The 26,865-nt window shown below is 34.4% G+C and overlaps 1 protein-coding gene and 1 pseudogene across 1 annotated transcript; both read left to right on the top strand.

The window, feature by feature from the left end:
• Window positions 1-13,331: 13,331 nt before the first annotated feature.
• LOC131614840 (xyloglucan endotransglucosylase protein 1-like) lies at window positions 13,332-15,172 on the top strand (annotated as a pseudogene).
• A 3,437-nt stretch (window positions 15,173-18,609) lies between these two features.
• LOC131614838 (xyloglucan endotransglucosylase protein 1-like) lies at window positions 18,610-20,449 on the top strand. The gene is made up of 3 exons (XM_058886383.1): window positions 18,610-18,888; window positions 19,329-19,522; window positions 20,050-20,449. The coding sequence occupies exons 1-3, from the start codon at window positions 18,610-18,612 to the stop codon at window positions 20,447-20,449; spliced, it is 873 nt and encodes a 290-aa protein (XP_058742366.1).
• The last annotated feature ends 6,416 nt before the right edge of the window (window positions 20,450-26,865 follow it).

Raw genomic sequence — 26,865 nt, 5'->3', positions numbered from 1 at the left:
GGTGGAGAAGATAATATATAGTTGGAGTTCTGAGTTCAGTTGCAATTGAAGGTTAGTTTCTATTCTCCGAATCTTCTGTTATAGCTCTGTTTTTTCTGTTGGATGTTAGTTACGAATCTGTTAGGTGGTTGAGAGTTAGTTAGTGGTTATGTGAAGGTAGTTACAAGTTGGTTGTTTCTGTTATGTGTTTGAAAGTGAAGGGTGAGGGGGGAAAGTTAGTTAGAAATGAGACTGGTTATTAGTGAATGCATTTGAATTTAGTATAGGTTTTCATGAACTGGTTTTTGGTCTGCTATGTGGGATTTTGCTTGTGTTTGAATGTGCGGCAGCAAGACGGTTTGTGGCAGGGAGCTACTTGGAATAACTTGTATATGTAGAGCTGGTAGTGTGAATGTAGAATTGGGGTTTTTTTGTGTTTGATGCAGGGCTGTTCTGATGTGAATTTGCTGCAGGTTTTCAAGTCTATGGATGGGTGTTATGGCTGCGGAATGGCATTGAACTGATGCTGTACGGGCTTGATTGGATGTGAAATGGTTTTGAATTTGTACAGGGGCTGTGTTATTTGAATTTTGTAGTGTTTGTATTGCAATGTGTATGTATGCTAATGTGAATTGTCAAGTCTTTATTGTGAATGGAATGTGAACTCAAAAGCTTGTAGTTTACATTTGGTTTTTGTTTATTTCTGTACTTGATGCAGGGACTGGTGTGACTGTTTTGGTTTGCTTGGAAAAGAAAATTGTATGCACATATGTGGTGGGGACAAAGCAAAAATGGATAAAGATGAATGATCATGAAGGCCAAGGGTGCAATATGGAGAGAATGCTTGAAAGTTGGCTCGGAAGTAGTTCTAGGTGTCATAGGATCAAACCTTGGTCTGTTTGACTTTGGTCAACTGTTTGACCAAAAAGTCAACAGTTGGCCTAAAGTCAACTATTACTCAAATGCATTCTTTTTTGTATTTTTAAATGTAATTCCGCTTTTGTAGAGTACTCTTGAATTTGTAATGGATTTTGACTTTTGAAATACAACTTGACTCTTTGTGTCTCAGTTTGAATCTTGAACTTTCCCTCCATTATGCTTCACTTGGAAATCCAATATTCAAATTCTTCAATTGGCCAAACTTGAATCAAGTGATAAATTTGTAGTGCCAAATCTTCTTCATCTTGCAATTTTGAATGAATGTTTTGACATTTGTAACTTGGAGAAACTTATAACAATGTATTAATGCCTTACAACTTATGCCAAGGAACCACAGGAATATTCCTCCCTCTCTTTTTTTTCTTTTTTATGATCTTGAGCCATTAATCTTCAAATTGATTTCACTGACTTATCTGAACTTTGACTTAGTAGAGATGGGAGTCAACAAGTTCAATCATAATGAATGAGAAACCTCAATCCATTTGCCTTAGGTGCATGTTGATGAAGAAAGAATAACCTGAGATGAAAGCCTCAAAGCCATAGAGAACCCTAATTACCAAGATCCCCGACCCCATACCAAACTTATTGATTAATGATGCATGATGTTATGTTAAATGCCCTAATGGAGAGATGTACATGAATGCAGAGCTAAAGCCAGTTAGAAATTAAAGGGTAGGACAAATTTGGGGTATGACAGCTGCCCCTATTTAATTGTCTTAAACCTGAATGTGAGATTGGCGCTAGCCTTTCATACATTCGAGGTAGAAGAAGATTAAATATCAAAGTACCAAAAATTTGTCCTAAAGAGAAGATGGTGTGAGTGTTATCTTTATTTTTATTTTTGATATCTGCTGGGGAAAGAGAATTTTGTTTTTTCTTGTGGAGAAATATACAGTGAATAATTGCGGTTGAATGGTGATAACTTGTAACGTAGCCAAAGTGCCAATACAAGGTTCTCAAAGGAAATGTTTACTACATGGAAGTGGTCGGAGCAGAGGTATGTCTGGTGGGAAGGTAAGATAGACAAGCGTTTTAAAGGAGATACGGACGAGAATGACACATACGAGCATCAAAAGGAGAGATACAGACGAGTGTCGAAAGAATGACACATACGAGCATCAAAAGGAGATACAGACGAGTATCAAAAGAATGACACATACGAGCATCAAAAGATGATACAGACGAGTACCAAAAGAATGACACATACGAGCGTCAAAAGAAGATACAGACGAGTATCGAAAGAATGACACAGACGAGCATCAAAAGGAGATACAGACGAGTATCGAAAGAATGACACATACGAGCGTCAAAAGAAGATACAGACGAGTATCGAAAGAATGACACAGACGAGCATCAAAAGGAGATACAGACGAGTATCGAAAGAATGACACATACGAGCATCGGAAGATGATACAGACGAGTACCAAAAGAATGACACATACGAGCATCAAAAGGAGATACAGACGAGTATCGAAAGAATGACACATACGAGCATCAAAAGGAGATACAGACGAATACCAAAGGAATGACACATACGAGCATCGAAAGAAGATACAAACGAGTACCAAAGAAATGACACATACGAGCATCAAAAGGAGATACAGACGAGTACCAAAGGAATGACACATACGAGCATCGAAAGAAGATACAAACGAGTACCAAAGAAATGACACAGACGAGCATCAAAAGAACGACACATACGAGCATCGAAAGAAGATACAAACGAGTACCGAAGAAATGACACAGACGAGCATCAAAAGAACGACACATACGAGCATCGAAAGAACGACACATACGAGCATCGAAAGAAGGTACAGACGAGTATCGAAAGAAGATACAGACGAGTATCGAAGGAACGACACAGACGAGCATCGAAAGAAGATACAGACGAGTATCAAAGGAACGACACAGACGAGTATCGAAAGAAGATACATACGAGTATCGAAGGAATGACACATACGAGCATCAAAAGAAGATACATACGAGTATCGAAGGAATGACACAGACGAGTGTTTGAGAAGCTTGGTAGATGGACTTACTGGGGATTGGGATTTAGTCTTGAAATGATTTGCCAGGACGGAAGGCAAAGGATACGCAACACGGGGTTGGACCTGAAAAATCCTCCCGTACGAGGGAAGGAATCACAGAGACTAGGGACGACTAGGCTCGGCAATAAGATGACAGTAACCACGGGGGATTACGGGGATATTGATGCTTACGAAGCATAAGAATTACATTGATCCCTCAGGCCAAAAGGCGGGGTGTAACTCTTCAAGAGTGGCAATCGTTTGAATCGCCACACACCAAGTATGATTATTCAAACGATTGAAAAATGAAATGGGTTGAATGCCCACCCTCATTCGCACTCTAATTTTCGTAGCACACGGGAAATAACCTCGGAGACAACGATTCTGACGAAGAAATACATCGCATCCGATCCATATTGGAGATAGAAGATAAGATTTCTTTTGGGGATTGAGGATACCAGGTATCGGCACCATGGCTTAAGGAGATTTGTAATGTGGTAGCAGATATCAATCGGGGTTTGTAAGGACAACCTTTTCTGTGGGGAATCATTATTGTCTTGATTGAATGTTGATTTGTATTATCCGGCTTATGCTTTGTATGCATGTTTGAATTTTTCTGTATGGCGTAATGATCCATTTTAATGGATATGGTGCGCTTTGAGGATGCAATGTCATATGCAATGGATACTATATGCAGGATGCCAAATAAAGGCATTAGTGAGGTAAACACCAGGGAGAATCCCCTTAGTGTTAAGAATTATGTAGAGATGCCAATAGATATTGGACTTTGACTTGTAAGATGCACCTTCTGGTTGTTGGCTTGTAGAGTGTAGAATAACTTCTGACTTCTCACCATGTGCCACTGCTTGGAGGATTTTCAGCTGGAGGAGATTCCCTCGATTCACCATATTGGGATGAAAAATCCAGGTAAGGAGCCTTAATTAGGGGAGTAGAACAACTCCTAGGAGAAATAAACTCCTATGCTTGAGGATTGGAACAAACTCTCGGGAGAAATAGACTCCGTGCTTGGGGAGAGACCATATAACTCAAGATTTTGCCCCAAGCTTCATGACCCATGAAGGGATCTGCACTAAAGGATCCTTGAAGAGATTTGTCGAATCTTGACGTAACTGCCCCAGATTGGTTAAATTCAAGAGAGATTCCTCGACGTGATTGCCCCAGATTGATCAAAGCTTGAAGAGATTTATCGACATGATTGCCCCGGATATGCTGAATTTGAGAGGTCAGACCTCGACTCAATTGCCCCTGATTAGGTACATCTTGTTAGAATCCTCAAGCATTCGTTATTTTGAAGTCAAACAAACATGGGAACAACTTTACCACGCTCAACGGAGTCTTCAAACTCTTCCCCTCAAGGTACTCAAGGAAAGCATTAACTGTTCATGCCCAACGGAGTTCTTTGGATAACTTGCCCCTTGATGGTCAACATTTGAGATGATTGGCTTTTTACTCCACGGAGTTCTCAAGTCTCTTGTACTTTGACATGATCAAGTTACTCACTGATTCTCATCTTGAGATTTCTTTGATGTTTAAGCAGATGTTTTGTATGCAAAAGAATGTTAATTCTAAGAAAGATAATTCTAATGCAAAGTGTATGTTAGTCTTGAAGTTTTTAAAGAAACTTTTTATGCAATGAGGTGGCCACCCCTCGTGAACGAAATGCAAAGCGGGCATACAATACCAACATAGCTATGTGTTACGCTTCATTGGGAGTCAGCTAAACGCTATCTCATAGGAGTGTGCTTTCAAAATAACCCTACTTCAATTAGGACTTTTGAGGGTTGTAACTTGGCCAGGTTCACGGTTTTAGAAACAAAGGATTTTTAGGCTCAAAATTATTTGTACCCACCCCCTTCATGATGTTCTCCAGTCCTATGTTTAGTTAACTCAACATGAGCTTTCATCCCTCACAAGGAATTTTGAGACGGTTGAAGAATCAATGAGCTTCTTTGGACATGGCAGTCACTTTATCTTTCATTTTTGGTGTCTGAGCACACGACTTTGTTCCTTTGATGAGGATCTTTATGTTGTAATCCTCGTTTTTCTTTTGCTTCCCTAACTTTTGCCTGGACAAATTCTTTTGGAGTCCAGCGGGATGCCCTAACTTTTGCCTAAGCCAATTGTTTTCATGTTATTGACTTAGCGGGCTCTTTTCTCTTCTTTTTTTTTTGAATCTCTTTTTTTGAACAAGTCGTGTGATGTTGTGTAGTCTTTGATTCGTTGGAGGTGATTGCGGCTGCCTCATTCTTTTGATTTGATGAAGGACTACCATTGTGGTATCATCATCTCTTGATCTCTTGATGGAATAAGGATAATCATTGCAGTTTTGACATTCCTCAACCTTTTGAAGGATAACCATTGTTGTATCCTTAGATGCATACCTTTCTTGGTGAGTTTTGAACACTCGATCAAGTTAAATGAACACTACCCTGCCCCAAGGTTAAAATAAGGGTTTTTATGATTAGGAAAGAAACTCCTACTTCAAGGCTCAAAGGGGTTAACGAGGGTCTATCTCCCTTATATCTCCGGTGTTTGGGGATTTGAAACAATGCCTGTACATCATCAGCAGGGTTTTATTCAAAAACACACAATTAGGGATTTTGCATTTTTATATCATCATTCTCCCTCCGCTCGTTGCCTAAGCAAAAGATAAGTAAAGTTGGTATCGTAATGCCAAAATCTTTTTTTTTAGTGAAAACGAATGGATTACTTCAAGACAAACATAAACAATGTATTATGATTTTCATTCGAAAATTAACAAATTTTTACATGCTAGCAGTGCTTAAACAAACAATGAAATGTTACAAATGAGAATGCAATAAAGAACTTAAATGAATGCCATTGTTGAGGAGACTTGACTCCGTATGGACTTATTGCTCTTGAATGCTTTCTGCAGCTTTGATACCTCATTGAGACTTCCACTTATGCATAAACCTCTTGAAGTGGATGTGGTTGCTCTGAAATCAACGAGGACTTGAATTCTGCCTTTGAATGTCCTACCACCTTCAGTTGAACGGCTAGGTGCCCCAGCATGATAGCCACTTAACATTATCATAGGTTCCTTCCACACACTTTAGATTTCTTCCCAGAAGAATATTCCATCAAAGGCGTAAAAGAGTGGTGCATTTTTGCCTTACTTTAGGGATTCGAGCAATGTAAATGATGCAATACTCAAGATAGACAATGTCTTGCTTATCCCTCGGTCGGGAGCCCCAAGCATAGTTGCTAGAGTAGTAATCGCCATCATAAATGGGAAGAATCTTGTATGATCATCAACTCAAGAGAGCTACTTGTGGTGAAGAAGACCCAATACTTGAATCCTAACCAATTGTGATTCCAACAAACAAGGAAACGAATGAGCACAAGGCAATAGAATCACATCAATTTGTTTCTCATATTCTTCTTGTCTCTGTTAACTAGCAAGGCCACTGAGAAGGAGATCCTGAGAAAAGGTAACTGATATATGAAGTAGAACCTTGAGAATGAGAAGCATTGTGAAGAACACTCTTGATTATCACACGGAAGAAGATTCTGACGAAGTCACCCAAGAATTTGTAATGCTTTAGGGATTCGAGCAAGGCGAATGATGCAATGCTCAAGATAAGAGTGCGTCTTGCTTATCCCTCGTGCGGGAGCCCCAAGCATCTTCCACACATGTACAAGGTATGATTACCATTTTAGCTTCAATATCCATCATTAGGAGTGAGAGTGGATGATCCTTGCATTTCTTGATATCAGGCATTAGGCACAAACCAATAACATCTGAATCAGCGGAGTCACGACTTTTTATGGATTCCAAACTTTCTTCCAAGAGGTAAAACCTTTTGTCAATTTGAATAATCGGGAACTTGAAGACTTCAATTTCCAATGGTGTATTTCCTCCTTAACAGTGATAGGAATCTCAACAATACTTCAGAAATTCTGATTCATAGGACCTTCTCTTGAGGTGAGTTTAACATTCCACTAGGCCTCTGAGGAACATGTCTCAATTCTTCTTGTCAAAGAGAAAAGGCTTGAATAACCTCCATACACTGATTCATGTCAGTCTCCATTTATGTTCTCATCTCACTCAAAAACCTCACGGAGTTGTTCCAATGCTAACTTTCAAGCACATAACGGTGAGAAGTCAAATCTGTTGTTGATGTCAAAGTCTGAATAGAAAGGGCTCCATAAGCTTCTGATAGAACCATGAAATGCATGATAGTATGAATGCATGTTTCATTTATGAGAGATCCTAAAGTCTTTTCATACACTTTCATTTTTCTTTTTTTTTTTTGGAATCAAAGCTTCTCCTTTTGTGTATAGAATATCTTTTCTTTCTTTTTTTTTATTTTTCTATTTCCTTTTTTCTTTTTCTCTTTTTTTGGAAATAGACTTTAGGATCCCCCATAAATGAAGTGGATAAAGAAATGATGTTATGCGATGCAACAGCATGGGGTCAACGGTCCACATAATCTTAGTAACCACTGTACAATCCTCTGAATAACTGATATAGATTAGATGTCATGAGACCAAAGGTTCGGCCTTGTATCATGGAACCATAGGAACAATAGTCACCATCATAACAGAATAGTCACCAACGGTACCTGTCATGTATATCCCTCCCCACTCACGGGTGTAGTCTAGGTTAGGGTAGGTCAAAATGGCAACCAGCGTTATCAGTCCTCCTGAGGCACCAATGTTGTTGCATCTACATGCCAACAATGATACCCCATTTGGACCTCGACTGGGCGTGGGTCTCATGATCGCACTAGACAAGACCTGACATCTCATCGGCGTCATGACTATCCACTCTATCCTAGGTATCCTATGTGTCACTCTGGCCTGGGTATTGGGCCTTTTACCTCATAGAACATCCCACCCAACCTGCAAAACAGAACAGAAGACCCCAAGGAACACAGAATATAATCCATATGCATGATGTGCAAACAGAAATAAACATGATATGCAAGCAGAAAAATAAACATGCAAACATATATACAAGGTATAGACATAAACAAATAAACACCCAGTAAATAAACAAACAAACGCAGGCTAGGATCGACTCACTAAGGATGGACCAGCAACAGGTCTAGCAACTTCCCCAGCAGAGTCGCCAGCTGTCGCACGCTCGCGAAAAATGAACAGAGTCGCCACCAATATATTTATTCCACAAGGGAAAGGAATATCAGAAAACCTAACAAAGGAAGGAACAGGGTCTTGCGACCAGAGAATCAAGGTACGGGAGTCGGTTACGCAAGGGGAAGGTATTAGCACCCCTCGCGCCCATCGTACTCGATGGTATCCACCTATGTTTGTTTCTATCTAAAGGGTGTATAACTATGTCTATGTCTAAATGCAAAATGAATGCAAAATGTAGGGAAAATAAAGAATTGTACTCGCACGGGCCCTACCCCGCTGCCTACGTATCCTTTTCAGGAATCAGAGTTACCGTAGCTCGGCTCACGATTTTCTGTTTGTTTTTGTGTTTTTTAGTTGGGCGGCGTTAACGCTCACGCTCTTGCACAAGGGGACAACCTAGGATGCAATGGAGCGGAGATAACTTGCCCTTAGAAAGGAGAAAAAGAGATTGGTTCGTATCTTTTAAGGGTAATTCCATGATGACGAGAACCCCCTACAAGGTCTCGCATCACTTCCTCACTTTTGTTCTAAGTCTGAACATTTATTAGGTTTTTTGAAGTGTTTTGGTTGGTGTCTTTTAAAGGGGAAATTATCTTTGTGACTTAGATCATACCAAAAAGAGTTTTGTTTTGCATATTTAGAGAACGCACATCGAGGCCTACGCCACAATCGTTTCTCTAAATGGCGGTTAAGAAATACACCGAGGCTTCACACCTCAATCATTTCTTCTCCGCTAAGTAAAGGAAATACGAAAAAGAGTTTTTTATGAATATTTAGAGAATGCACATCGGGGCCTACGCCACAATCGTTTCTCTAAATAACGGTTAAGAAATACATCGAGGCTTCACACCTCAATCATTTCTTCTCCGCTAAGTAGAAAAGAACATACATCGGGGCCTACGCCCCAATCATTTCTTTCCTACTATGAAATATAGTAACGGTATGATCTTCATCGATATTTATTAAGTATTTTAAAAGTTGAAAAGAAAAAGAATGCAAACGGGAACTAAGTCTATTTCTAATCTAAGTTGTCTATACAAGGGAATCAAAATACTAAAAGGAGCATTAAAATGGTGTCAAAGTAGGCCTAAGATAAGGCCAAAAACAAGTAACGAAATCACACAACGATTATACAAAGAATAACATGGAAATGGTACAAAACATAAAGAAATGGTTCAAGTATTAGTGCGAAATTTAACTAAAAAATACTACTATTTTTATATGGTTTTTATGAGGGAATTTAAAGGCTACTAAGCCTAAACTAGTATTTTTATGAGGTTCTTATGTCATTTTTATTGCATAAAATAAGTAGAAAAAAAACTAAGTAGGAAAACCTAAAAACTATCAATTAAACATGGGCTCTGGAGGTGTGGAATGAAAATGGCGGTGCATGAGTAATCCTGGGCGCAGGGCCCAATCAATGGCCCAGAAGAGTTTTTTTTGTATCATCTTGTTTTATTGCCAAAACTGTGGTGTGATGGGCCAGTGAGGTGTGGAGAATAGCAAATCAGGCCCAAGTATATTTTTTCCTATCACAATTTCTTTTATCAGATTTTTAACTAAAAAAGGAATTGAATTAAAAATAAAAATTAAAAAGAAAGGGGATTAGGGTAAAATTAAAGCGACGATTCACCTTCTCAACACAGAATTCCCCTTCCTCTCTTCGCAGAACAAGCGGCGGCGGAGACTCTATCCCCTCCGATCAATCCCTATCCTCCCCGGCGACCTCACGGCAGAGACTGCCTCGCCTTCTCCGACGACACTCTCAGTTCCCTTTCTCGATCTCAAACTCTCTTCGCTGTTCGTTCTCATCCTCACATCTTTCTCCGATCCAAATCCAATCTCACTGTTCCGGCCGACAGGGTTTCCGGTGAAGCTTCAAGATGTCAATAGCAAAAATCCGAAGATCTTCATATGAGTTCCTCTCTCGACCCCTCTTTTCCTCTCGTGAACACACGACGGCGCGCGAATTCTCGCCACTCTCACGAACGAACGGCGCGACGGAGAACCCTTCCTCTCCGATCAAACACACCGCACCGTCTGATCACCATCGCTTCTCGACCTCTCTTCGCGCGCTTTCCTCTCTCTAATCTCTCAATCTCCCTTGGATCTCCGATCAAATCGTTTGCTCTCTCAATCTCCCTTCGACTCTGTTCTGAATCGTCGCTGTTATGATGATGGAGAGTGTTTCTGGTGGTGATTGAAGAATGAGTCGATGATGGAGAGAAGATGAAGTTCTCTATTGAAGATCACGAAGCTAAGATTATACTTCTTCTGTTGCGTTCCTGTTCTGTTACTTCTAGTAATTTCCTTATGCCTTTTTTCTGTTGAATCATTGGTGAATTCTTTCTGATTTTCTTGTGGCAGGCTCTATGGTGAATGAGTAGTGAAGAAGATGAATGGTGAGAGGTTGAAACTGAATGAATAGAGAGTGATTTAAGAATGTGAAGATGTTCAATTGAAGGTCGTTGCCATTTTTTTACAGGTTTCTGATTTGGATTCTGTGGAGATTGGAGGTGAGTTGATGAATCAGTGAAGATGATTGTGGAGGAGAAGAAGGAGATAGATGAAGAATTGGAGAGGGTTATGAATTTGCAGAGAAAATGGTGAAGATCCTTGAATGATGGTGGAGAAGATAATATATAGTTGGAGTTCTGAGTTCAGTTGCAATTGAAGGTTAGTTTCTATTCTCCGAATCTTCTGTTATAGCTCTGTTTTTTCTGTTGGATGTTAGTTACGAATATGTTAGGTGGTTGAGAGTTAGTTAGTGGTTATGTGAAGGTAGTTACAAGCTGGTTGTTTCTGTTATGTGTTTGAAAGTGAAGGGTGAGGGGGGAAAGTTAGTTAGAAATGAGACTGGTTATTAGTGAATGCATTTGAATTTAGTATAGGTTTTCATGAACTGGTTTTTGGTCTGCTATGTGGGATTTTGCTTGTGTTTGAATGTGCGGCAGCAAGACGGTTTGTGGCAGGGAGCTACTTGGAATAACTTGTATATGTAGAGCTGGTAGTGTGAATGTAGAATTGGGGTTTTTTTGTGTTTGATGCAGGGCTGTTCTGATGTGAATTTGCTGCAGGTTTTCAAGTCTATGGATGGGTGTTATGGCTGCGGAATGGCATTGAACTGATGCTGTACGGGCTTGATTGGATGTGAAATGGTTTTGAATTTGTACAGGGGCTGTGTTATTTGAATTTTGTAGTGTTTGTATTGCAATGTGTATGTATGCTAATGTGAATTGTCAAGTCTTTATTGTGAATGGAATGTGAACTCAAAAGCTTGTAGTTTACATTTAGTTTTTGTTTATTTCTGTACTTGATGCAGGGACTGGTGTGACTGTTTTGGTTTGCTTGGAAAAGAAAATTGTATGCACATATGTGGTGGGGACAAAGCAAAAATGGATAAAGATGAATGATCATGAAGGCCAAGGGTGCAATATGGAGAGAATGCTTGAAAGTTGGCTCGGAAGTAGTTCTAGGTGTCATAGGATCAAACCTTGGTCTGTTTGACTTTGGTCAACTGTTTGACCAAAAAGTCAACAGTTGGCCTAAAGTCAACTATTACTCAAATGCATTCTTTTTTGTATTTTTAAATGTAATTCCGCTTTTGTAGAGTACTCTTGAATTTGTAATGGATTTTGACTTTTGAAATACAACTTGACTCTTTGTGTCTCAGTTTGAATCTTGAACTTTCCCTCCATTATGCTTCACTTGGAAATCCAATATTCAAATTCTTCAATTGGCCAAACTTGAATCAAGTGATAAATTTGTAGTGCCAAATCTTCTTCATCTTGCAATTTTGAATGAATGTTATGACATTTGTAACTTGGAGAAACTTATAACAATGTATTAATGCCTTACAACTTATGCCAAGGAACCACAGGAATATTCCTCCCTCTCTTTTTTTTCTTTTTTATGATCTTGAGCCATTAATCTTCAAATTGATTTCACTGACTTATCTGAACTTTGACTTAGTAGAGATGGGAGTCAACAAGTTCAATCATAATGAATGAGAAACCTCAATCCATTTGCCTTAGGTGCATGTTGATGAAGAAAGAATAACCTGAGATGAAAGCCTCAAAGCCATAGAGAACCCTAATTACCAAGATCCTCGACCCCATACCAAACTTATTGATTAATGATGCATGATGTTATGTTAAATGCCCTAATGGAGAGATGTACATGAATGCAGAGCTAAAGCCAGTTAGAAATAAAAGGGTAGGACAAATTTGGGGTATGACAACAACTATGATAAGTCAAGCATGAACAATTAAGCGGTCAAACATGCAAACCTAAGTATTATGGTTTGATAAACTTGACAATCCAATGAGAGCAAATGATTGTCACCTATGCCGATGTTTAATGTACTAAAATTGAAAAGAGAAAATTTGTAGAGACTCAAAATGAAAGTAGATATATTAAGAGGACCAAAAATATAATTAACCCAAAATATAATATACCAACAAAAGAGTCAAATTCATGCTTATAAAAAAATACTTAAATTTCATCAACAACTAACGTTGTATATATTTTCATTAAAACAATTAAGTCATTTGCAAGAAGTTCATTGTGCATTTTATTTTTTAGTGTTGTCATTACAATTTTCTTTGTTAACAAAAATCTCTATAAATATTTAGGATATCATAAGTGCCGAAATAAGACGAAATAAGAGTATCAAACAGGTATTAATTTTTTATTATTATGTTTCTCCTAACTTTTGACGAATAAACTTATTAAGAGTAACTAACTATATTTTATTGTGATAGCTAAACATAAATTTTACGTAATCATATAAGTAAAATAATAATCTTTGGGAGAATGATTTCTCAACGTGTAGTTTTATTTTATTTTAATGTGTTTGTTGTACCTCTAATGCTAAGAACCCCCATTCCATAATACCTCTCATTCAAGTATAATATGCTCCTATTTTGGGCTTTTGACTTGAATCCAACTTTTCAACATTAAACATTCAAACAAATCTAAAGAGGAAACAATACTTTGGCCTTAAAAATTATTTGCTAATTAAAACCTTTTTTTAGTTCCTCAATAAAGTTGAGGTGTAACTTTCAACAATAACATTGACTTGTGTGATGTCATTGTAACATTGAGCTTTAGACAACTAAATTAATCAAAATCTGTTGCGTTTTACACATATTATGACAACTGTGTAAATACAAACTTCAATTTAAATACAAATTTTCAAAATTTAAATTTATCAATTTTAACAAAGTGAAACATTAGTTAATTATGGCTTCTTCATATGCCAATAACTCTATTTTCTCTTGCTTTGCTTATGCTTAACCTTTAGCACAATTGCATTTGGTGGAAATTTCAACACTGATTTTAACATTTTATTTGGAGATAAAAGGGCTAACATACAAGATGGTGGCAATTGTATGACACTTACAATGGATAAATATTCTGGCTCAGGCATTGGTACCAAGAATGAATATTTGTTTGGAAGATTTGATATGCAAATCAAACTTGTGCCAGGAAACTCTGCGGGCACTGTCACTGCATATTATGTATGCACTTTGTTCTAGAATTACACTAATATTTGCAAACTCTTAATTCACATTTATAATAGTTTTAAATTACAATTGATGTTGCACTGCAAATCTTTATATTTTGGTAAAAATTCACACAATTGGCACATTGGTGACCCTTATATCAAGATCAAACAATGCATGAATCAAATAGATTTTTATATTTTAAACTCTAAAATTATCAAATTTGAAATATATATATTGTTTGATCTTGATCCAACTGTCATCGATGAGCTAACCACATGAATGTGTAAGATTTATGACAGTAGCCAATTCAAATTGTTATATTGTGGCAACACTTATAGCTATGGAAAACAAGTTAATACCATTACGGATACACATACACATAACACATTGCATAATTTAAGGAACTTTTACTTATTGTATGATTATTTAATTTCACATATATGTATATATGCAGCTAAGTTCTCAAGGACCACACCATGATGAGATTGATATGGAATTTTTGGGCAACTTATCTGGTGATCCATATATTCTCTCAACCAATTTATATGCCAATGGTAATGGAGGTCGTGAGGTGCAATTCTATCTTTGGTTTGATCCCACAAAAGACTTTCACATTTACTCAATTGATTGGAATCCTCAGCGCATAATGTAAGTTCTTCATTGTTTAAGTAAGTTTTCATAAAATTTATTAGGAATATTTTTTATTTCGTTTTTCACGTTTTCGTTCACTAAAGGTACATAATTTTATTCAAGACATGTCATCCACTAAATGTGGCACCTCTCACTGCTTAATTTAAATTTTGAAGCACCATCTAACCTTAATTTCTACTAGACCTAATACCCAAGTTAACACATATTACAAATTCAATACTAAATTACACAAGATTTTAATATATTAACAATCAATAACACCGATTAGAAATTAAATGTGAGTTGGAACCTCCATAAATTGACCAAAATTGATGATTACGTGTAATCACACCGCACATAACCCAAATCCTAAGATTACATGATTCTATCGTTATAATTAATATATGCCCCTTGATCTAAGTGACAAGATAATGATCCCCATATCAAAAAATCTTTTAAAACAATGAAAAAAATATAATTCTTTATATGGAACAAAACAATGTATTTATACATATAATTATATCATGTGTTTGGGATCTATGCAGAATATTGGTGGATAACATACCCATAAGAGTGATACATAATAGACAAAACACCGGTGTTGCATTCCCAACAAGGCAACCAATGAAATTATACACAACACTATGGAATGGAGATTCATGGGCAACAAGAGGGGGACAGGTGAAAATTGATTGGTCAAAGGCTCCATTCACGGCTGGATTTAGAAACTTTAATGCCAATGCATGCATTCCTAGTCCATCAAATAATTGCTTAGGTTTCAATGATGGAGAAAATAAAGGTCTTACTGGTGAAACAAGGAAGAAGCTCAAAGAGATTTATACAAAATTGATTGTTTATGACTATTGTCGTGATTTTATACGTTTTGCTCATGGTCTTCCTTATGAATGCCACAATCGCTTAACTGATCACCCGGATGAATATTAGAAATTGCATGCAGTCATGATGCATTTTGTGACCAAGTATATAACGTGAAGTAAATTTTTTGTTCTTTTAGATAAGTTAAAATATGTACTATTTATTTATTTATTTATTGGAGAGTTCTTAATTTGGTATTCATTAAAAAGACATGTATGTCTACTATTGACGCCTCTTGCAAAATTAATTCAAAATTCAAATTTATTTAAATATAAAAGCTAACATTACATAATTGTGTACTGGATACTATGATTAATAAATTTTTATGGTATTTGATTGTTCACTTTATTTTTTGTTATATTTTATTGATTTAATGTTTTTTGTGTGCAAAAGCATATATAATATATTGTCACGTCAAAGTCATTAAGGTTGATAAAGTTGATTTAGTGGACATGGATTTTGGTAGTACGAGGTTCATAGAAATGAAATAGAGATACGTTATTTTAAATAACACAATTCTTATATTTATACTCTTTTGCTTATGAAAGTACATTGATTGAACCCTATTTATATTATAGCTCTTTATTTTAGATTGGTGACGTATTGTTTTGTTACATAAAAAAAGAATTTCATGTTTGAACTTGAAAAATCAAGACTTAAAAAAGTTTATAAACAATCACTTTCTACAACCAAATAAGACGTCTTTCAATTAAGTGCTAAATGTTAAGAGTCTATGCAATACACAAAGCATACAATGCCTTAAAAAGAGAAGAAAAAAATATGGTTATTTTTACCGGTATTCACATGCTTCGGTTAAAATAGATGGATTAGGTTCAATGAAACCTTTCATCAAAAAAAAAACTTCAAGAAAATAAATGACAAATATAATGGTGTAGCAATTCAATGAAACGTTCCCCACCCAAAAGAGAATTTTGATAAAACTTATTCAACATAATTTCATGTTTCAAGGATAATTTTTAACAACTACATTGTTTCAACATCAAAATATTAATGCTATTTGTGACACTATATGTTTTTATCTCTATAATTAATACTTTTTTACTTTCAATACCTAACCCACATTTCAAAAATACACACAAAATATACTAGATAGAATAAAAAAATTATTTCCAAATATCATTTCTCAATTTTTAAAACCTTAACTAGCACACTTTTTATGTTCAAAAAGTATACATTCAAAAAGAATCTATACATCACAAAATTTACTTGATAAAACTCGACTTTTTCTGCTTTCTCTCTATGCATTCAAAAAGAATCTATACATTCCTTGTAAAGATGTTCTTATTAAACCTTCATCCAATCGACGGAATACTTCAAAGAAGGGTAAGAAGGTACGAGATAAATCTCTCAGTAGAAGAATTTAGAAAGTTGATAAATCTTCTTTATGAAGACGGAATCATTGAACTTGGAGACAAAGTCAACAGATATAACTACATCACTATTGTATCCTCCCTCGCGAAAGAACCTTCTTCACACATACCTTATCCATTCACTTTTTAATATATCTACCCTAAAAGCCAAATGTTTCTCTATGTTATGAGTCATATCCTATTTCCTATAAAAGGTAAATTTGGTTGCCTACCCCAAGTAGATGTGGAAACTGTATGGATGATAGAAAATAAGGTCAAGGTTAGTTGGGCACGACAAGATATTAACTACATTATAGAAAGCAAGTAAAAATGCTCACACCTACCATACAGAAACCTAGTCACAGAGATTCTAGAAGAAACATGGTTTAAATTTAAAGTTGATGAGTTCAAAGAAGAAACAACCACGATAGGAATCTCTGTCCTACCATCAATGCAGCATGAGATAAAATATGGAAAGATCGTTGAATATGAACCACTAGATGAGAAGAAAAGAAAAGCCAAAAGCAAGGAGATAACCGTAGAAATAAATAGCTCAGAGAACTTCCCTCGGATACTAACAACCAAAGCCTCTTAAAAATCATAAGTTGAAAAATATATGTTATCAATGACAAGATCGACTTCATAGTCCGTCACTTGATCTCTAACATATCCAAATTTATCTCATGACATGTTATTTTTTGATGATTTTGATGCAGAGTAGTCTCACTTAAGTATTTTCGTTGTATCCTGCAAGTTCTTTTAGTACTTTCATATGTTTCAATTCAACAAAATTCTCTTCTTTATTTTGAACTTTTCAATAATAATGAGTGTGTTGATTTCTCTATCTTAAATGTCTAAATTTCTCTTGTTTTGCATATTTACTTCTCGCAAGTGCATCTTTTACCCGGCTTTTTTATTTTGACAAAGGGGGAGAAATACACTCTCAGTGGAGGGTGTATTTTCTATCTAACTCGGGGGGAGTTCTATACTCTAAAATATATTGTTTGTATTATCACCTCCCTGAGAGATGTGTTGTCATCATCAAAAGGGGGGAGAATGTGGAACCTTATTTTGCATGTTATACGACATCTACTTTTGATGATGACAACCACCAAGATGACAACTCTGATGACAACTATGATAAGTCAAGCATGAACAATTAAGCGGTCAAACATGCAAACCTAAGTATTATGGTTTGATAAACTTGACAATCCAATGAGAGCAAATGATTGTCACCTATGCCGATGTTTAATGTACTAAAATTGAAAAGAGAAAATTTGTAGAGACTCAAAATGAAAGTAGATATATTAAGAGGACCAAAAATATAATTAACCCAAAATATAATATACCAACAAAAGAGTCAAATTCATGCTTATAAAAAAATACTTAAATTTCATCAACAACTAACGTTGTATATATTTTCATTAAAACAATTAAGTCATTTGCAAGAAGTTCATTGTGCATTTTATTTTTTAGTGTTGTCATTACAATTTTCTTTGTTAACAAAAATCTCTATAAATATTTAGGATATCATAAGTGCCGAAATAAGACGAAATAAGAATATCAAACAGGTATTAATTTTTTTTTATTATGTTTCTCCTAACTTTTGACGAATAAACTTATTAAGAGTAACTAACTATATTTTATTGTGATAGCTAAACATAAATTTTACGTAATCATATAAGTAAAATAATAATCTTTGGGAGAATGATTTCTCAACGTGTAGTTTTATTTTATTTTAATGTGTTTGTTGTACCTCTAATGCTAAGAACCCCCATTCCATAATACCTCTCATTCAAGTATAATATGCTCCTATTTTGGGCTTTTGACTTGAATCCAACTTTTCAACATTAAACATTCAAACAAATCTAAAGAGGAAACAATACTTTGGCCTTAAAAATTATTTGCTAATTAAAACCTTTTTTTAGTTCCTCAATAAAGTTGAGGTGTAACTTTCAACAATAACATTGACTTGTGTGATGTCATTGTAACATTGAGCTTTAGACAACTAAATTAATCAAAATCTGTTGCGTTTTACACATATTATGACAACTGTGTAAATACAAACTTCAATTTAAATACAAATTTTCAAAATTTAAATTTATCAATTTTAACAAAGTGAAACATTAGTTAATTATGGCTTCTTCATATGCCAATAACTCTATTTTTCTCTTGCTTTGCTTATGCTTAACCTTTAGCACAATTGCATTTGGTGGAAATTTCAACACTGATTTTAACATTTTATTTGGAGATAAAAGGGCTAACATACAAGATGGTGGCAATTGTATGACACTTACAATGGATAAATATTCTGGCTCAGGCATTGGTACCAAGAATGAATATTTGTTTGGAAGATTTGATATGCAAATCAAACTTGTGCCAGGAAACTCTGCGGGCACTGTCACTGCATATTATGTATGCACTTTGTTCTAGAATTACACAAATATTTGCAAACTCTTAATTCACATTTATATTAGTTTTAAATTACAATTGATGTTGCACTGCAAATCTTTATATTTTGGTAAAAATTCACACAATTGGCACATTGGTGACCCTTATATCAAGATCAAACAATGCATGAATCAAATAGATTTTTATATTTTAAACTCTAAAATTATCAAATTTGAAATATATATTGTTTGATCTTGATCCAACTGTCATCGATGAGCTAACCACATGAATGTGTAAGATTTATGACAGTAGCCAATTCAAATTGTTATATTGTGGCAACAATTATAGCTATGGAAAACAAGTTAATACCATTACGGATACACATACACATAACACATTGCATAATTTAAGGAACTTTTACTTATTGTATGATTATTTAATTTCACATATATGTATATATGCAGCTAAGTTCTCAAGGACCACACCATGATGAGATTGATATGGAATTTTTGGGCAACTTATCTGGTGATCCATATATTCTCTCAACCAATTTATATGCCAATGGTAATGGAGGTCGTGAGGTGCAATTCTATCTTTGGTTTGATCCCACAAAAGACTTTCACATTTACTCAATTGATTGGAATCCTCAGCGCATAATGTAAGTTCTTCATTGTTTAAGTAAGTTTTCATAAAATTTATTAGGAATATTTTTTATTTCGTTTTTCACGTTTTCGTTCACTAAAGGTACATAATTTTATTCAAGACATGTCATCCACTAAATGTGGCACCTCTCACTGCTTAATTTAAATTTTGAAGCACCATCTAACCTTAATTTCTACTAGACCTAATACCCAAGTTAACACATATTACAAATTCAATACTAAATTACACAAGATTTTAATATATTAACAATCAATAACACCGATTAGAAATTTAATGTGAGTTGGAACCTCCATAAATTGACCAAAATTGATGATTACGTGTAATCACACCGCACATAACCCAAATCCTAAGATTACATGATTCTATCGTTATAATTAATATATGCCCCTTGATCTAAGTGACAAGATAATGATCCCCATATCAAAAAATCTTTTAAAACAATGAAAAAAATATAATTCTTTATATGGAACAAAACAATGTATTTATACGTATAATTATATCATGTGTTTGGGATCTATGCAGAATATTGGTGGATAACATACCCATAAGAGTGATACATAATAGACAAAACACCGGTGTTGCATTCCCAACAAGGCAACCAATGAAATTATACACAACACTATGGAATGGAGATTCATGGGCAACAAGAGGGGGACAGGTGAAAATTGATTGGTCAAAGGCTCCATTCACGGCTGGATTTAGAAACTTTAATGCCAATGCATGCATTCCTAGTCCATCAAATAATTGCTTAGGTTTCAATGATGGAGAAAATAAAGGTCTTACTGGTGAAACAAGGAATAAGCTCAAAGAGATTTATACAAAATTGATTGTTTATGACTATTGTCGTGATTTTATACGTTTTGCTCATGGTCTTCCTTATGAATGCCACAATCGCTTAACTGATCACCCGGATGAATATTAGAAATTGCATGCAGTCATGATGCATTTTGTGACCAAGTATATAACGTGAAGTAAATTTTTTGTTCTTTTAGATAAGTTAAAATATGTACTATTTATTTATTTATTTATTGGAGAGTTCTTAATTTGGTATTCATTAAAAAGACATGTATGTCTACTATTGACGCCTCTTGCAAAATTAATTCAAAATTCAAATTTATTTAAATATAAAAGCTAACATTACATAATTGTGTACTGGATACTATGATTAATAAATTTTTATGGTATTTGATTGTTCATTTTATTTTTTGTTATATTTTATTGATTTAATGTTTTTTGTGTGCAAAAGCATATATAATATATTGTCACGTCAAAGTCATTAAGGTTGATAAAGTTGATTTAGTGGACATGGATTTTGGTAGTACGAGGTTCATAGAAATGAAATAGAGATACGTTATTTTAAATAACACAATTCTTATATTTATACTCTTTTGCTTATGAAAGTACATTGATTGAACCCTATTTATATTATAGCTCTTTATTTTAGATTGGTGACGTATTGTTTTGTTACATAAAAAAAGAATTTCATGTTTGAACTTGAAAAATCAAGACTTAAAAAAGTTTATAAACAATCACTTTCTACAACCAAATAAGACGTCTTTCAATTAAGTGCTAAATGTTAAGAGTCTATGCAATACACAAAGCATACAACGCCTTAAAAAGAGAAGAAAAAAATATGGTTATTTTTACCGGTATTCACATTCTTCGGTTAAAATAGATGGATTAGGTTCAATGAAACCTTTCATAAAAAAAAACTGCAAGAAAATAAATGACAAATATAATGGTGTAGCAATTCAATGAAACGTTCCCCACCCAAAAGAGAATTTTGATAAAACTTATTCAACATAATTTCATGTTTCAAGGATAATTTTTAACAACTACATTGTTTCAACATCAAAATATTAATGCTATTTGTGACACTATATGTTTTTATCTCTATAATTAATACTTTTTTACTTTCAATACCTAACCCACGTTTCAAAAATACACACAAAATATACTAGATAGAATAAAAAAATTATTTCCAAATATCATTTCTCAATTTTTAAAACCTTAACTAGCACACTTTTTATGTTCAAAAAGTATACATTCAAAAAGAATCTATACATCACAAAATTTACTTGATAAAACTCGACTTTTTCTGCTTTCTCTCTATGCATTCAAAAAGAATCTATACATTCCTTGTAAAGATGTTCTTATTAAACCTTCATCCAATCGACGGAATACTTCAAAGAAGGGTAAGAAGGTACGAGATAAATCTCTCAGTAGAAGAATTTAGAAAGTTGATAAATCTTCTTTATGAAGACGGAATCATTGAACTTGGAGACAAAGTCAACAGATACAACTACATCACTATTGTATCCTCCCTTGCGAAAGAACCTTCTTCACACATACCTTATCCATTCACTTTTTAATATATCTACCCTAAAAGCCAAATGTTTCTCTATGTTATGAGTCATATCCTATTTCCTATAAAAGGTAAATTTGGTTGCCTACCCCAAGTAGATGTGGAATCTGTATGGATGATAGAAAATAAGGTCAAGGTTAGTTGGGCACGACAAGATATTAACTACATTATAGAAAGCAAGTAAAAATGCTCACACCTACCATACAGAAACCTAGTCACAGAGATTCTAGAAGAAACATGGTTTAAATTTAAAGTTGATGAGTTCAAAGAAGAAACAACCACGATAGGAATCTCTGTCCTACCATCAATCCAGCATGAGATAAAATATGGAAAGATCGTTGAATATGAACCACTATATGAGAAGAAAAGAAAAGCCAAAAGCAAGGAGATAACCGTAGAAATAAATAGCTCAGAGAACTTCCCTCGGATACTAACAACCAAAGCCTCTTAAAAATCATAAGTTGAAAAATATATGTTATCAATGACAAGATCGACTTCATAGTCCGTCACTTGATCTCTAACATATCCAAATTTATCTCATGACATGTTATTTTTTGATGATCTTGATGCAGAGTAGTCTCACTTAAGTATTTTCGTTGTATCCTGCAAGTTCTTTTAGTACTTTCATATGTTTCAATTCAACAAATTTCTCTTCTTTATTTTGAACTTTTCAATAATAATGAGTGTTATACCCCAAAATTTGCCCACATATTTTTCAAGAAAACTCCAATCTGAAAATTAAGAGTCTCATATAATCATGGATTTTTATTTCAACAAATATCCTGACATATGAAATACTTAGTTTTCAGAATTTTTCTTATACAGTAATTTGGCTTGCAGTTGAATTTATTCTTACGCAAACGCCAAATACTGTTTATTACTTCACACATGCTATTTATTTATTTACAAATAAATAGTACTGACGCAATTGGTACAGAGTTAAATCTTTTTGCAGGCGCAGAATCAGTAAACTCATACTGTACTGGTAACAGTAAATATTAGTTATTTATTATGTCTGTGTTTTTCTAACAAGTCATGTAAATAAACTTTTCATTTTTCACATAAAACAAAAAAACAAAAATAACAAAAAAATAAAATTAACTTTGACTGTTGATTTTTCACTCTAACTGCTGCATCAATATCTGAACAGTCAGTTGACAGCCAAACTGCTGGCAGTACAATTCTCAGTGTTTTGTACCATCAATCAAATCAATCTTTCACAATTCAAAATTCCAAGATTTTTGTTCTAGAAGTCTTCTAAATATCACGCGATTAGCAGAGACTCAACACTGCACAAAAATCAGGTACGCTTAACTGTCTCCTACATAAACAGTCCCTAATCAGGGTTTTTCTTGTTTTTACAGGAGCAACAAGTTTTTGAGAGCTCAAATGGATTTCATAAACATCCATATATCTCAAAGTACCATCATACAAATTTTCAAATTTCAATTCACTCAGACGCACCGTCAGCAGCTCAAACAGTCAACAGACGACCCGTTTGACCAAAAAAGTCAACAGACAGTCAAAAATGAAATTTTTTGTCAAAGTCCATATTTTGTCAAAGGATTCATCATTTGATCATTGGATGATCATAATTCATCAAGGAAAGATCAAAAATCAACAAAACCCTAAGATTCAAAATTAGGGTTTTTGCCTGAAAAGTCAACTCAACTTTGACTGATCATAACTCTCTCATCCTTCATCCAAAAAATTCAAACCAAAGCTTGTTTTGAAGGAAATTCAATTATCTTTCAAATGCCATTGATCCCATGGTCATTGGATTCACCATTTGAAAAATATGATCAAAGACATTACAGGTCATTTTCAAAGTCAACAAAAAGACACTTTTTTTAAAAGGACACACAAGGAGCTTCAAAAATCATTTTGACATGAGACCAAAGGCATTGGTTAGAGGACTCTTTGAGGTTTCCAAAAAGTGCAAGATCTCCTTCATATGACAAAAATTGAGGGATTTACACCTTGTTGAAGTTGGCTAAATTTTGGGAAAATGCATGAAACCAACATTGTTCAAAATTGTATTTTTTCCAAATGGGGCCAAGTTTTCAGCATTCAAACATCATTTCCATAATGATATGGGCCTCCCACGACCAAGACTAAGCCCATAACATTTTTCATCCATGTTTGTTTGATTTTTTCTTATTTTAAGATTAAATTAAAAAAAGAAATGCATGGATAAATGATAGCTTGCATTCCAAGCATGACTCATCAATGTGACTCATTCAACTCTGTCCCAAAGCAAAGTACAGCAGAGGAGAAGAGGAAAATCAAGCCATGGTGGCTTAAAGACAAAGCTACCAATGTTGAAAAAGTCAAGATTCCAAAAAACTCATCAATGCTCTTGGCTTAGTTTCTAAGCACTCTAATGCTTATAAATAAGCTATCTCAGTTCAGTAACAAAGGAGAGACAAGACCAGAAGCATAGCATAGCATATAACACTTGTAATCACTTCAAAAAATTCAAAGAAAAACTCAAATTCGAATTTGTAATTTCAGTCCATTTCAATACAAACTAAGCATTCATATACCTTCCTTAAACATCACTGAAACTATCCCAATCAATTACAAGCCTTGAAGCTCACTGAATCGAGCTACACAGGTCAAAATTTGTTCAAACTAAAATCAATTCGTATCTGGTTATTCACACATGTTTAACAAGATGTAGACATACTATTGAGTTTGGTTTGAGGTGTAGATCATTTCTGGAAACTTAATTGAAGTTTGGACACGTATAAACGAAACTACCATTTTAGGGTTCATAGCTTCAAATTTAGGGCTTTCCAAATTAGGCAAAATTAGAAGTTCTGATTAGCACCATTAGATTCGCATGAACAAGACGAAACGAATGGAACTATCGCGCCAATTTTCTTTGCATGTTTACCCCTATTCGCTATTTTGCAGGTTTGAGGTTCACTTACTATAGCGCTTTTTTCATAAAAACGCTGTAAAAGGTCCTGGCGAGAGGTTGAAGATGATGAGGTGTCCCCACCTCATTGGTTCAGACGCGCGCGTTTTTTTTTAAATTGTCCTCTGATTCTGTGCTTTGCAGGTGTAGCCTTTACCACGTGCCTCACCATCTGGACCACCTGATCTCATTTAATGAATAATCCAACGTGCCAGATCAAACCATCCTTATCATGGACTCTCAATCCAACCACACAGGATCAGTATCCTTTATTTCTATTTTATTTCCTATTTTTATTTTAATTTCTTTGTTAAATTAATTAAAAATAGTTTTAAAAATCCAAAAAATACACAAAAAATATTTTTATACTTCTAAAATAATATACTATTTTATGAAATAAAAATATTTTATTTTCTTCAAAATTTTAATATTTTTGCATAATTAATTAGTATATATTTATATATTTGCTTTTTAATTATTCTAACCAATCAAAAAATCATAAAAAAAATTGTTCTTTGTGTTAAATATTGTTTATATATTATAAACTAATTTTGTACATATTTTGAATAATTTTCTTTTTAAGTTTTAATTATTTGTATAATTATTTGCATAATTATGTTTTAATTAACTTAAATCAATTTCAAATCAATTTCAAAAATTCCAAAAAAATTAGTTTTGTTTTAAAATTAATTAATAAATATTTTGTACATATTTTAAACTTAATTTCTAGGTTTAAATCAATTTTCATCTTTTTCTTCATTTTAATTTAATTAATCATGCATTAATTATAATTAAAAGAAATCATAAAAAACCAAAAAACATGCCTTTTATTTTTCTTGCAATTTAAATTCCTAGATAAATGTATAGGATGTCAAATTCATGTAAATAGGCTAGTTTACATTTCCTGCACAATCGATGTAATAGCGTAGATTTACTTTCCGCACTTTACATTTCCGCATTTTAATTTCCAGCACATATAAACTGCGTGTATGTCAAAGATAAAATTGAACCGTTAGATCACTAACTTCAAAGATAAAATATCTGAATCCAATCACAATCACACTTGCACCTCTTAAGGTAATCCCTTCTCATTCTTTTCAAAATCAAAGTCAAAATTCCACTGTTTTGAGTACAAAATCGAACCTTGCTTTTATATCCGGTGAAAGGATAGATTTTTAAAGGAAATAGGATAAAGACCTTACAACCCAAGGTAGACCTCCTAGTTTGCTTGCTCAAATCAAAACAAACAAAATTCTCATACACTGTTGTTTTTCAAAACTTTCAAAAAAGACAATACTTTGTATACATCCAAACACGGGTTATTACAAAGTTAACGTTCTTTTCAAAACATCTTTCGAAAGATAAACAAGCATTTTGTATACATCCACACACGGATCATTACAAAATTCAAATTACAAAGGTATTTGAAACCACATATGAGCAATTTCAGAGCAATTGAAAAGTCATCAAAAAACAAGTGAGCTAAGCAAACTTAAGAGCCCATGGATAACCATGGATACAAAGGGTGCTAACACCTTCCCTTTGTATAACCTACCCCCTTACCCAGAATTTCTTAAAGGTCTTTTTTCTGTTTCTTTTATAAACCTTTCCTTAATTGGATAAAATAAAAGGTCGGTGGCGACTCTGTGAATTTTCAAAAAATGCGAAAGCATTAAGCGACAAAAAAGAGTCAGTTCACGTATCTCTACAGATCAGAGGTATGGCCCGGTATTAAAAAAAAATCGGAGGTCCACAGAACTGGCGACTCTGCTGGGGAGATACTTTCAAAAACAAAATGTTTTCAAAAGGGGTTACCTTAAGAGAATAGGTCGATGTTTTCAATTGTTTGACTTGATTGCTTTATCTTTCAAAAGGTTTGCTTGGGTATTTTGCTTGTGTGAAAGATTCTAACCCGAATCTCGAGATACCTTAAGTATATGACATTAGACCAAGGAAACTGTACGACATGTACCGATACGGTTGATCTGGTAGTCATCGTTAGTGCGACACTTTGGTTTATACTGATGTCCCTTGAAAACGATCAAGGAGT

This window comes from Vicia villosa, linkage group LG6 (genome assembly GCF_029867415.1).
Source record: "Vicia villosa cultivar HV-30 ecotype Madison, WI linkage group LG6, Vvil1.0, whole genome shotgun sequence".
In the NCBI taxonomy this organism is placed as follows: Eukaryota; Viridiplantae; Streptophyta; class Magnoliopsida; order Fabales; family Fabaceae; genus Vicia; species Vicia villosa.
Note: the sequence above shows the minus strand (reverse complement) of the source record. Positions and strands in the feature narration are given on the sequence as shown.